The 13,075-nt window shown below is 35.1% G+C and overlaps 2 protein-coding genes across 3 annotated transcripts; one reads left to right on the top strand and one right to left on the bottom strand.

Annotated features, from left to right (window-relative positions):
• Window positions 1–1,464: 1,464 nt before the first annotated feature.
• Window positions 1,465–4,940, top strand: LOC147277340 (annexin Gh1-like). Its single transcript, XM_086253686.1, has 5 exons — window positions 1,465–1,540; window positions 1,921–2,066; window positions 3,190–3,411; window positions 3,487–3,699; window positions 4,647–4,940. Exons 1-5 carry the CDS (start codon window positions 1,465–1,467, stop codon window positions 4,938–4,940), a joined length of 951 nt encoding a protein of 316 aa, XP_086109812.1.
• Window positions 4,941–7,028: 2,088 nt separating this feature from the next.
• Window positions 7,029–12,327, bottom strand: LOC147277341 (tropomyosin). Of its 2 annotated transcripts, XM_086255160.1 has the most exons (4): window positions 12,312–12,327; window positions 11,928–12,134; window positions 11,051–11,207; window positions 7,029–7,353 (listed from the first exon to the last, which is right to left on the bottom strand). In XM_086255160.1, the coding sequence occupies exons 2-4, from the start codon at window positions 12,099–12,101 to the stop codon at window positions 7,220–7,222; spliced, it is 465 nt and encodes a 154-aa protein (XP_086111286.1). In that variant the 5' UTR covers window positions 12,102–12,134; window positions 12,312–12,327; the 3' UTR covers window positions 7,029–7,219. The 2 variants fall into 2 exon arrangements, with proteins under 2 accessions (XP_086111286.1, XP_086111285.1); XM_086255159.1 differs by lacking the exon at window positions 12,312–12,327 and having other exon boundaries at window positions 11,928–12,183.
• Window positions 12,328–13,075: the final 748 nt, after the last annotated feature.

Below are 13,075 nucleotides of genomic sequence, written 5' to 3' on the forward strand. Positions count from 1 at the left end.
ACTGATTCCAGAATTTAATAACAGAGGTGCCAAAAACGTTAAAAGCATGCTAATTAGACGAATATCTACAACTGCATAATGCATGACGATTGCATGTATAAAACATGAGTAGTGAAATACAAAATTTTCACAACAATTATATACATTAAGAATAATAAATATGTAAAGATAACAATTAATCTTTCTTGGAGCTCGTCTGCTTTCTCTTCCCATCATCTTTTGATTTCTTAGGCCTTCCACAGCAATGATAGTGAGAGTGAGAGTGAGTGACGTCTAAAATTTCCTACAGTGGGCCGGAATTGTGAGAGTGAGAGTGAGTGAGGGTCACAATTGAGAGTGTTGGAAAAATCCGGCTGAGAATGAGAGTGAGTGAAATTTTGTGTTCCGTCGGCCCCACCACATGGGAGAAAATATTAAAGCTCTTTTGTAGCGAGTGCAATTTCAAGCTCTTTTGTAGAGTTTTGCGCCAGCATCAAGAATGCCATAAACCACTTCTTTCACCCAATCATAAATATGTGTCCGGCCTCATACATAAAACCAATCCTTTGTACTACCCACTACAGATATTATCTTTTCTTCAAAAAGAGCCCAAATAACCTTTTTGATATGCATATGCATGACTAGATTCGACCGCCATAATTGTCGCGCACGATGTGGTGTGCTATATTCTCTCCGAAATTGTTTGTGTGGGGTTTCCGGTTGCTATTATGGCAACCTATTGTTGTTTAGATTGAACGGTTCTTCATTCAGATTAATAGATGTTACCATCTAACAGATGGAGCAGTCCAACCTTTCTTGGAAAACTGGGGCGTTCTACTCCTCAACAGCGTTGTGGGGGACAAAAGCTGAAATATAAGACTAGCGCGCTCTTTGGATTTATTGCAATTTATGCTTAATATTAAAGAACATTTAGGGTTGAGAGGTGATATATTATTTGGGACAGTAAAATTACCAGAAGCTATTGTCTTTATTATTTTATGTAGTTGTAAATTTGTAATCAACTAAAAAAGTTAAAGGTAAGCTTTAGTCTTGCGAGGGACTCCTAAATTTAAGAATGGCCATGTATATTTCACCTATCACTTTGGAGTCCCAATTAAATTTCATTGGTCCAAAATAATTAGTTAAAGTCTAATTTAATTATTCTTCTTTATTTCTCAATGTTCAACAAGCTATCAATTCCTGTTTCTTCACCACCAAATGAATTTAAGGATGACTGCTAGCTTGATGTTAAAAAGGCTACCAAATACTTTTGAAGTTGACTGAATGATGATGGTGGTGGGAATGATGCATGAATGGAAATAACAAATGAATTTGATTTACCAAACTAAACGAGTGCCATAATTAAAATGTTGCAAATGTGGCAGCAATCTACTGTTCTATTTTTGAGGGGCCAAGATTTATATCTGTCCTATTTTTTGGTTCACGGATTCTAACACACACGCATTGACGATCAGGAGCACAAGAATGGCTACGCTTGCAGTGCCTTCTCCGATCCCTTCCGTGGCTGAAGACTGTGAGAGGCTTCGTAAAGCCATACAAGGTATGGTAGCTAGCTAGCTCATTCATTCCATCTCTCTCTCTCTCTCTCTCTCTCTCTCTCTCTCTCTCTCTCTCTCTCTCTCTCTCTCTCTCTCTCTATAAATATTTAATCAACGATGTGCTCCATATGCAAAGATCCATAACATTGATTAAAATGATTATATATTGGCAAATGCTGTACGTGGTTATTCCCGATCTGTTTTTTTGTTGATTTCTATGTCCAATGTGAGTCACTTTCATAAGATTTGTAATAATTTAATCACATTCCATCATGCTGGACAAATACAAAGGTTCCTTTGGGATTGGCAGATCGATTTAAAATGATAAATTTGGATTTGATTTTTTAGGTTACATTGTTTGATAGAACTTTTATAAATGCAGGATGGGGAACAGACGAGAATTGCATCATATCCATATTGGCTCATAGGAATGCAAAGCACCGCTGTTCTGTTCGACAAACTTATGCTGAGAAATATGGGGAGGAATTATTCAAAGAACTAGAAAAAGAACTTTCTGGTGACTTTCTGGTGACTTCCTAGCCCTTTAGGCATAGCCCAAGTCATTAAATTTCTTGGTTCAATTATCAAAATATATATATGAACTTAAATGAGGATCCCTTAGTTTATTTAAAGGATATATTGTAGGACCCGTTATACATATGGTAGTTCAATATTCAAATCATTCACTTTTTAACTTTTCAAATTATTCATGCAAATAGTTAGATAAATCAGAAATCGTTTAATTATTTCGTCAAACAATGATCATTTAACTGTTTGTCGGAAATATTAATTATGTTTTTCTACTTATTATAATTATATGTTTTAGTTTTTGTGTACTGGGCATATAGTCACTTTTTGACAGTAAGGATTGACAATAGACTCTAGGTTGCTTGGCCTTTTTTTTTTTTTTTTTTTTAACTTTTGGTTTTGATCCCTTCCTCGACATGGCCGGATTAGGTACTATAGGGTGTAGATTTGTGGTTGTTGAGTGTCGTCTCAGGGTTTTAGCTTTGAAGTTTTGGGTGGAGCTAAACTTTAAGCCCTCAATGATGAAACCGGTGCCAATAGGCCCTAGCTAGGCTGACTGGCATACCTTTACTAATCGATTTGCTCCCTCCTAAGATTTGATTATAGTGTTGAATTCATTATATATTACTGTCATTCGATCGGCATCATTGCCACTTTCGAATAGCTAGTAACATTGTTACCATTTGACGCAGTGGCACGTAATTATTAACGATTATTGTTACTGTTAAAAAGAAGGTTGATTTAACTCCATAAGCTTTATTTCTCTATTTTATGTTGATTTATTCACATGCTTATGTAACAAAAGGCAAAAAAATATACTTATAAGTATCATTTTTATGCAATCACTCATTGTCATTATCTGGCAGTGACAATAATTACTCTTAGACGCTGACAATGTTCAAAAAAATTAACTAGTGTCGAGCGCTCATCAAAGACCCCAAGCACTTGCAAAATTAAAAAAGTAGACCGGCCTATCATCACCTTTTTTAGGTGAAGCCGGCCTACATAGAACTTTTCATTTTTGGACTTAGAAGGAAAAACCCCAATAATTTTCTCTTAATAAATAGTTGGTTTAAAATATTGTTAATTAATTATGTGTGTCTACATGCATGCATATATGCAGCGTGCAGTGCTTCTATGGATACCGCATCCTGCTGAACGTGATGTATTGCTAGCCAATGAAGCTGTCAACATGAAAAATTCAGGCCGCTATTTTGTTATAATGGAAATAGCTTGTACAAGAACTTCACGAGAGCTTTTCCAGGTCAGAGAAGATTACCAAGCGAGTCACAAGAGATCTCTTGAAGAAGATGTTGCTTATCACACAACTGGAGATTTTCGCAAGGTACATATATTAATATAGGGTTGGGTTAGTGATTGAAGATATGTTATTTTCATGATTTGTGCCACATGCATGCAGCTTTTGGTACCTCTTGTGAGTGCTCACAGATATGAGGGAGCAGAGGTGGATACGACCCTGGTGAATTCAGAGGCTAAGCTACTTCATGAGATAATCTCAGAGAAGGCTTATAATCATGAGGAACTAATCAGAATTCTAACAACTAGGAGCAAGGCACAGCTCACTGCAATACTCAAACTCTATAACGACCAATTTGGCCTTCCTATTAACAAGGTACGTACGTATGTATAAGGCACGCATGTATAAGGTAAGTACATATAATTCAGCAAGATACGATCCATTGTTGTGACCTGAATATGATTCCTTTCTAATTTGTTTAGTATTCGTCTTGTTGTGCATGCATGTTTTGTAAGCAGTAGCTTAATTACATAATCAGTCAACCTACATGAAATTGAAACACTCATAACAATTAATCATTCAAATAAATCAAAAACAAAAGACAGCAATCAAACTAGCTCGATCTACCTGTTGAACCCATTTCCACAATTGCAAATTAGAAGATTGAGTCTTCTACACTTTTATACTAAGAGCTTAACCTAGCTTGTCAATAGGTAACAAGAACTGAAAGTTAAACTTGTATTTACTCAAGCATAAAGACCCAAATTTATATACACTCAGCTAACCACATCCCACCTATTGGGTTGGGAGGCCCACATGTAGCTCCGCCCCTGTTCATGTGCATTGCAATTCGAGGGCAATTCTAGAGTACGTTTTGCTTATTTTCTAGCTAGTTATTTTAACCATGTGTATGTTGTGCATTTGTTGAGACTTTTATGTCATTTTGAGTGGTTAAATTAGTTCTTTGTTGAGATCGCGACATTACACACTAAAAAAAGAATATATATTTTTGAGTACTAAAATAACATAAAATTTATCAAGCTAGATAACGGAAAAATAGACAAAACCCTAAAGTTGTCGTCGAATTGCAATGTTCAGGAACGTACATGGGTATTAATTATTGCCCAAATTAAAATTAGAGGGACAAATTAAAATGAAAATTCTAGCAACCTACAGGGATCAAATTTGTTGTTTGGATAAATTTAAAACTACGTGATTTCAGACATAAACACAAGATAGGGTACAAAAAAGATCAGTAGATGATCCATATCATGTTTAAGCTTGTTATAGAATTAGGGCTTTAATTAATTAATTTATTGCAGGAGCTGAAGAAAAATCCAAAGGATGAATACCTTGCGTTACTGAGAGGCACCATAAAATGCTTGACTTTCCCTGAAAAATATTTTGAGAAAGTGCTTCGTCAGTCGATGAAAGGCCTCGGAACTACAGAAGAGGCCCTTACTAGAGTTGTAGTTACTCGGGCGGAGGTCGACATGAAGCTTATAATGGAACAATACCAACGTAAGAATGGTGTCTCTTTGGCTACTCACATAAAGGCTGATACTTCCGGGGACTTTTTGAAAACATTACTTGCCTTGATTGATCATCAATCCTAAGAATTACCACTCATAATCCTTCACTATATATCCTGCACATTTTTTAGTGATTACGTCACAAGAAATTTTTGAATGGGATTGTTATATGTGACTTCCTATATGAGTCCTACGTACATGTTGTAATTGTCATAGACAATAATTTTTCGACAATGCTTGGAATTTTGTCGTCATGGCCAATCAAAGAAAAGAGGGAGTAGGGACGGTGGATCTCATTATGGGTTTATTTGATTGGCTATAAAGACAAAATGGGTTCTCAAACATGAAGGCCAAGCATTGCTCATAATTTTTTATGATGCCTTGTTTCTGTGGTCAGGATTTTAATAGCTACCTATATACGAATAAAATATTATTTATTGTCTATTAATTTATTAATAGAGCAAATGCTCAATTTTTTTTTGGGCCACAGAGCAAATGATCAATTTAGGCTCGGTAGTTTGACCCGTGTTTTAATTGGATTCATGTAGTTTCAATTTTTTCAATCAAGTCTTTTGTAGTGTACATTTTGTTACAATTAAAACCAAAATTAAAACTCTCTCTCTCTCTCTCTAAATAAAACCATTTGATTTTCTTTCTCTGCAAGGATGTTATAAAGGTTTCAAATATTGAGCTCAGTAAGAACATCTCTTTCTCTATCTGACTTTCTCCCTCTCCCTCTCCCTCTCTCCCTCTCTCCTTCTCTCCCTCCAATATTTAAGAAATTTTTTTAATGTGTAATCGATACACTACTACGTGGTGTAACCAATCCAACGTATAAAAGTATTGTTGGACAATATGTTTCTCTCTCCTAGAGTATAATATTAATAACATTCACTCATATTATGATACGTTGGATTAGTTATACCACGTGACAGTGTATCGGTCTGAAAAATCTCTCATATTTAAGAGGCTCAATGAAAAATCTCTCATATTTAGAGGCTCAATGCTTTGCCTGCGCAGCGGCAACTGTCACCTTGGAGGTAAGCCATATAACTATGAGGCATCAAACGTGACTAGACATACTGTTCCCTGCAATTACCAGTCAAAGTGGTAACAAATAATTTATATACATAGCAATCCAAAATTCTTGATTTTTTTAGTTATGGAGGAATATACCCATAGTTTTTATAGTCATCCAAAAGTTTGATAGCTACCGAATCTTAAGTTTCTGAATTTATGAAGAACACACATAGCCATAGTTATGCAGAGCAATGAATTTTTAAGTTTAAGAGAAATATTTGGATTGCATCTAAGAAGCGCTTTTGAGAGTGCTTTTATAAGAAGTGCTTCCTAAGAAAGCTATTAGTAGATGCTTTACCTAAAAGTGCTTCCAAGTGTTTTTAAAACCCAAAAGCACTTCTTATTTTTTTGTCAAACATAAGTAAGGGCCCGTTTGGCACTGCTTCTTAGAAGTACTTTTATTTAGTAGCGCTTTTATCAGAAGCGCTTATGTTAAGAAGCACATATAAATTTTTATAAAACTTATAAGTTGTTTATGCAAAAGCACTTGAAAGTGCTTCTTGAGAAAGCACCTGTCAGGTGCTTCTCAAAAAACCCCTTAAAAGTGCTTTTATAACTCAAAAGCACTTCTAATTATTTTTGCCAAACGCTATCAAAAGCGCTTTTACTAATTTGAAAGCGCTTTTGACAATTTTAAAAGTAGTGCCAAACGAGCCGTAAAATCACTTTTAACTATTTGAAAATGCTTTTAAGTCTTCTAAAAACACTGTCAAACAAACCCAAGTTTAAGAAGGGAAGGACTGGGATGGGATGGAAGCTACCAGTTGGGCAAAACATGTCCAGTACGGCAGTACCTCGATCTCCCCCATGGCAAGGGATGAAAATTTTTGATTTATTAAGCCGTTGAGGTTGGCAAGTGTTGAGGTTGGCAAGTGTTAAGGGTGAGTGAGATAATGAAGTAACCAAAAAAGAAAAACAAAATTGTTTTATTATTATAATATTTAAAAGAGTTTGGAGAGGAATTGAAATTAAAACATTTCTTTTTGGGAAAAGAGAGAATGAAAATTAAAATATGATGACAGCTTTTTAAAGTATTGATATCTCCAATGTAAATTAATTGCTTCTACATAATAATCAATACTTAATAGCAGATGCAATCTCAAAACCGTTCAAACTCGTTTAATCCAGTGGTTTGTAAGATGTGTCAGTGTGTGTCAAAAAGTGTGTTCCTGAACCTAACCCATTATGTTGAACAGTGCATACATTCAATTCAATTGTTCCTATATAGATTTACAAGAAAAAAGAAAAGACCAATTTGATTCAGAACTCAGAAGCCCGATATTCTACCCATTTTTCGAATGCGACTCTCTACCCCCAAGCGTCTGAATTATAGCTTCCAAAACTTTGATTTCCTTATCACGCTTAGAGATTTCTTCTTGCTTTGCACGCAACTCTTCCATGTGCAGCTCAAATACCTCTGCAGCCAATGATAAAACATATAAGATGACTTTCATGACAGACCACAATATGAAGAAAAAATGTTACGAAAAAAAAAAACCCCCAAATAACAAAATCAGCATTAGAAAGGAACAGCAAATTCAAATATGTTTTCATTAATGAAGTTATTACGCAACTGAAGGGCTGAAAGATCTAAATTCATCAATCAGTGCAGAAGGAGAACCAAGCCAAAAGATGTAGCTTCAACAAGAAGGTTCTCCTTACGAAGTAGGCCATTATTCTCTAGGGTTCCAAAGAGGCCATATTCTATCCATATGCAGTAGGCCTAAACTTCAAGATGGTAGCTAAATCTAATGAATTATTTCATAATATATTTTTGATAGAAATACAGTCAGAAACATTCAGACCAGATAGAGGAAGAAATCAAAAGAATCATAAAACTGATGTTTAGTGTTGGAAGGAATGACCACCCTTCTTTTTCCCTTGGGTTCAAGTTCTGTGTCAAAATTTCTGTAAAATTGTCTCATTTGGGAATTTATTTTTGATGGGCATGTGTATTATGGAGCATATTAGAAACTGACCTTTTATGGTACTACAAACTCATGTTAACATTTCAAAAAGAAAGAAAAAATAAAGAGAAACAAGTACAAAATTGGAACCATTTGGGGAAAATCATTGAAGCTTGGAGGAACGCCGTTACTATCAAATTTGAACTCTCCACATGAAACCTTTTCTAAGAGGTGAGATACTCAAACCCTTTACCCTGATATACCCCTTTTGAGAAAACAAATATGAAGTGTTGGGTTGATTCAGTCTTTTCTTTTTTATCAGAGTTGATTCACTCTGCTAGAAATGGAAAGGGAAGCCTATTCCACCAAGTGTGCTCGAAATTTGATGATACAGTTAAGCCTAAATATATAATGCAAAACAATACCAAACTTATATGTACTTTGGACAGGGCCGGTCTGAGGATTTAGGAGGCCCTAGGCAAGATTAAAATTGAGGCCCTTTGCCCATATGATAACTAAAAGAGTGCTACACTTCCCACTCACATGTCCTATTTTTTCACCACCCTATAATTCTACCCCCTTTAAAATTTTTAGAAATAATAATCATCTTTTTCCACCCCCAATGTCCCTAAAATACCCTTACTAATAAACACTCTTTCTACCCAATTCTTTCTCTATATTTCCTTTCTTCCATAAACCTCTAAACTCTATTCACACACCAAATTTTGAACCCTTATACAACCTTATACATAGAGAAAAACAAAACAAAGAAATTATTGTTCATGAATCCAAAGTGGTTTTCATTGTAAATTAAAGTGTGGAGTATTATGAAGAGAAGATGAAATGAGTTTAGGTGGGTGTAGAGAAGTGGGTGGGTATAGTATCTTTTTGTTTACATAAGTCTTTAGAGGTCATTTCGCAAAAATTAAACAAGTAATTAATAATTTTATAAAGTGGTGGGTGGGAAAATAGGACATAGGGGTGGGAATAGTAGCACTCTAATTAAAATGAGTTGTGAACAAAAAAAATCAATAACAAGCAATTTCTAGCTTGATAACCATAAGTTTCGCAAAAGAAATTGAATAATAGCATTGATTTGAATTAGTTGAGAATCTTTAAGCACACAATTAATATATCAACATATTTAATTAAATATCACAAAATGGTAAAAGGCCTTTTTTTTTAAAGTCAATTGACCCAATTTTGCAATAGGATAAGAGGACCCAATTTCTGATCGAATATCTGACAAAAAGGAATTTTTTATTTAAATTAGTTTTCAGTTTATTATGAATTTAAAAAATAAATAAATAAATGGTAAGAGCCCCTTTTTTTAAGTCAATGGACCCAATTTTGCAATAGAATAAGAGACACAAATTAATTAAAGATAAAAAAAACCCAACTTAATTGCAGTAGGAGGCCCTGGACTAGGCTGGGCCCTAGGCGGTCGCCCAACCTGCCTAGCCTCAGGGCCGGGCCTTTTGGAAATAAATAAATAAATAAAAATTCGGCCAGTGGGGCTTCCCACTTCTAGTCTAACAAAGTTTGGTAAACAAAGGAAGAAGGATCATATTTACATTCATCAATTGACTAAAATACAATGCCCGAGGAGAAAAACTACATTACACCATCAGACTAACTATAAACATGAAATCAAGATCTAAATCAATTCTAGTTCGTAGCTGCTTTCCAATCTAAAAATAGCATGAAATAAACATGAAATCAATATCCAGGAACTCTGCAGAAACCGAATCCCAAAAAGATGACCAAAACCTAATTTTATCCCATAACTCTTCAATGTCTACCCCTTTACACTCTTCAATAACCTGTTGTTTCTTTCCATCAAAACAAACCACTACACTGCCAACACCATACATCCCCATAAACCATTGCCTTCTTACCACCAACTAACAGCTTATGCCTTTCACACAAAAAAACACCCATTAAATTCTTCAACCAACCAAAAACTTAATGCTATTGGGCAATGTAGAAAAACATGATCAACACTTCCCCCCCCCCCCCCCCCCCTCTTTACACACCCCCTCTTTACACACTAAACACCAATGAGGAGAAAGACAAGTAAGTGGCTGGGCAGCCACTGTAAATAAAAATAAAAATGAAACCATGTGACTGCATCAGCAGCCAACACTATAAAAGGGATTTCTTGAAGAGCAGCAAAAATTTTATTGATCAATCACAAAAGCAGTACAAACTGCGGACAAGATGTCCACAATCCTAAAAGATCCTAGATAACAAGCTCTAAGATATTATAAAAGCCATCAAACAAAATACAACAACGTAGCAAAATTAAACAAGAACCAGGGCCTAAGACACAACAGCATCCCAATGTGACATAATTACATAAGAAGAGAAGTTCAGGTCCCTGAATTTTGGAGGAACTGACGCCCATAATGATGCCCAATATACCTTTGAAAATGTGGTCACGTGGCACATCGCCATTTGACAATTTGTTATGGAAAATATAACAAATCTCACAATAAAGGCCATTTAATCCACAAAATGAAGTTCGACAATGTGAGTTGAATTGAAAATCAGGGTCCAAAGTGGGACTTTGGTCAGAGTTCAGGAGGCATTGGTATAGTTTACCTAATTATAAAAGGAGAAGACAACATACATTCTTAGATATCTAACTCCTTTATATATGCTTCTGGCAGTGTTCATTCCCACATAAAACAAGGTTTGTGGGATTCATCCTCACGACTCCGAAAAGAGATTCTTCTTCTGCCATTGTGTCCAGGTTATACCAAAATGTGGGACCCAATTGATTACCATTTTCAATGCTTTAAAAAACCTCGGAAATAAGCTGACGCAGCACCCTCCTATGGTTTGGAAAGCTATTTTCTTATGGGTGCAGCCTAGCACTAATTTGGACTTATCAATTATAGAAGCCTAACCAGCTGCAGCTGTGCCACTAATTACTGTAATCTTTCTTTTAATGTAAGTCCATTGAAACGACAAAAAAAAAAAATCCTTGCCAACAATGGTTCTTCAGTTACTAAGACAGACATAACAAGTTATCAGGATATATACGACCTTTCCAGATTTTTCTAAATGTGAAAGTCAACATTGATGATTACTGTTAACCACAGAACCAGTTACCAAAAAGAGTACAGGAACTTATGATTTGTAAATCTAAAGATATTCACTGCTAAAAGAAAAACGTAAGAGAGATATTGGGATTGCACATACTTGAGGTATTCTCAAGCTCTCTTGTAACTTCCTGTGCATGTAATTCAGCAGCCTTTTCTGCTGCCTCAGCCTGTCTTTTTTCTGAACGAGTACGTGCAGCAGCTGTTATGGCAGCATCAAGTTCTCTTTCCAAAGTTTCTACCCTTTGTTCAAGTACCTAGACAGAAAAGAGAGCTTTTAATACAGATAAGATACCAATTTTGTACAGAAAAAATATGGAAGGAATTGGTAGTACTTTCATTGGTAGAGAAGAATAGTATTAACAGATTGCATACAAGTGAAATATAAATATTCATTATCATGCATTAAAGTGATATTTCAGATACATATTTTAGCTGAATCTCACAGCCATAGCAAACAGTGCGATTTTAATATGTCTTTGGGAAATGAACATCTAGGCTTCATAAACAACAAAATTTCAATCAGTATAGAAAAGGAATCAGTATAAACGACGAAGTTTCTACCCTTTGTTCAAGAACCTAGACATATAAAATTCAGGCAATTAAAGGAAACTTCAGAGAAATATAAAATTCCAGACAACTTGGTTGGAAAAACCAGCAATATTATAAGTTCTATAACAAAGAATAGTAAAGACAGGTTAAATCCCAGATCTCAAATTCAGGGCTTCACCTTTCTTCAAAACGCCAGATGTTTAAAATTAATATCCATCACATAATATCAAAAACAAAGAGAGTAATCATTGTCCAACTTATAGCGAGACACAAAATTACCAAAACGAAAAAGAAGCCAAAATACAAGAACGCAAATGTGCTCTACAAGATTTACACAGAAAGTCATCTAATTGCATACGAAAAGGAAACCCCATGTTGTAAAATCAATAAATATAAATAGAGGAGAGTTTAGTATGAGAATAAACCTTGATGGTTCGAGCTTGTTCGGAACAAAGCGAGGCTTTGGCAAAGGTCTCTTCGTCGACAAAGACAGCTTTCTTGAGGAGCAGCTTTTGGAGTGACTCCAAATTGAAAGTCATTTCTGTCAGATTGGCTATGGCTCCGCTCCATCTCTCGCTTCCTTTGCCCTTGTCCTCCATTTTATTTCACTGCCTTTGAATATTATCAGTATTCTGAGAATACCGAAACGCATGTGAAGTGAAGGTCCCGTTTGGATTATTGGTAATGGATCTGAAGCCTCACTGATTGTATTTTGTGATGAATATCGAAAATACCGAAAAATGCCAAATTTTCGGTAATCGAATCGGCAAGCGCATTTACCGATTCGATCCGACCGATGGGCAGCCCTACTCTTTGATTTAGGTTTTATGGTTATTGAAGAATGTGTTTGGTTTCCACAACACTCAATTACCCGAAAAGTAGTGCAGACTGCAGAGTGCTAGTTTTTATTTTCATTTTTTTTTTTATTATTATAAGAGTAGTGCTAGGCTGCTAGCTTGGCAATGTCATTTGTCATTTAAGAAAGAGCGATTATACTCTCACCGTTTCGTTTTATTTTTTCACCCTATTTTAATGAAAAAAATAATACTAAATTTATTGTTTTATAAAATGACATTTGAGGACTTGACTAAAATAAATAAATATATTTATTCTACCCACCCCTCCCTACTCACTTGCCTCTTTATAACGACCTAAACTTCATAAACTCTAAAATTATTGATTACGAGTAGTGTTGCTTTCTTTTGAGACTGGTGAAAGCATTGCTTATCAAATTCTTGGATACATTTAGAAGCGTGCTTATATTTTAATACATCTTCTCATATTGTACCCCACTAATTGCTTAAAAGTGCAAAAAAAAATGGCAGTATATGAATAATAAGGGGTGTGAAAAGTGTTTTAATATTTTTATCAAATTTAATGGTGGGTGTAAAAATAAGATAAGTGGGAAAATAAGACAAGGGGGTAGGAATATATCCACTCTTAAGAAAAATCATTTTTAAGGGCATGTTTACTAAATTGGAATCAAAATAAGCAAAAATCGGAATGAGTAAGAATCAGAATGAGAAGGAATCAAAATTAACATGAATAAGAATGAACGGGAATCAGAATCAGT

The sequence above is a fragment of the Dryas octopetala genome, chromosome 8, assembly GCF_963921425.1.
Source record: "Dryas octopetala chromosome 8, drDryOcto1.1, whole genome shotgun sequence".
Lineage (NCBI taxonomy): Eukaryota > Viridiplantae > Streptophyta > Magnoliopsida > Rosales > Rosaceae > Dryas > Dryas octopetala.

Excerpts from the sequence above, each read along its gene's own strand:
- LOC147277340 (XM_086253686.1), top strand. The coding sequence starts at position 1,465 with ATGGCTACGCTTGCAGTGCCTTCTCCGATCCCTTCCGTGGCTGAAGAC. Across the intron at positions 2,067-3,189 it reads AACTTTCTGGTGACTTTCTG|CGTGCAGTGCTTCTATGGAT; the intron begins GTGACTTCCTAG and ends GCATATATGCAG. Across the intron at positions 3,412-3,486 it reads CAACTGGAGATTTTCGCAAG|CTTTTGGTACCTCTTGTGAG; the intron begins GTACATATATTA and ends ACATGCATGCAG.
- LOC147277341 (XM_086255160.1), bottom strand. The coding sequence starts at position 12,101 with ATGGAGGACAAGGGCAAAGGAAGCGAGAGATGGAGCGGAGCCATAGCC. Across the intron at positions 11,208-11,927 it reads AACAAGCTCGAACCATCAAG|GTACTTGAACAAAGGGTAGA; the intron begins GTTTATTCTCAT and ends TTTTCTGTCTAG. Across the intron at positions 7,354-11,050 it reads AGAGCTTGAGAATACCTCAA|AGGTATTTGAGCTGCACATG; the intron begins GTATGTGCAATC and ends CATTGGCTGCAG.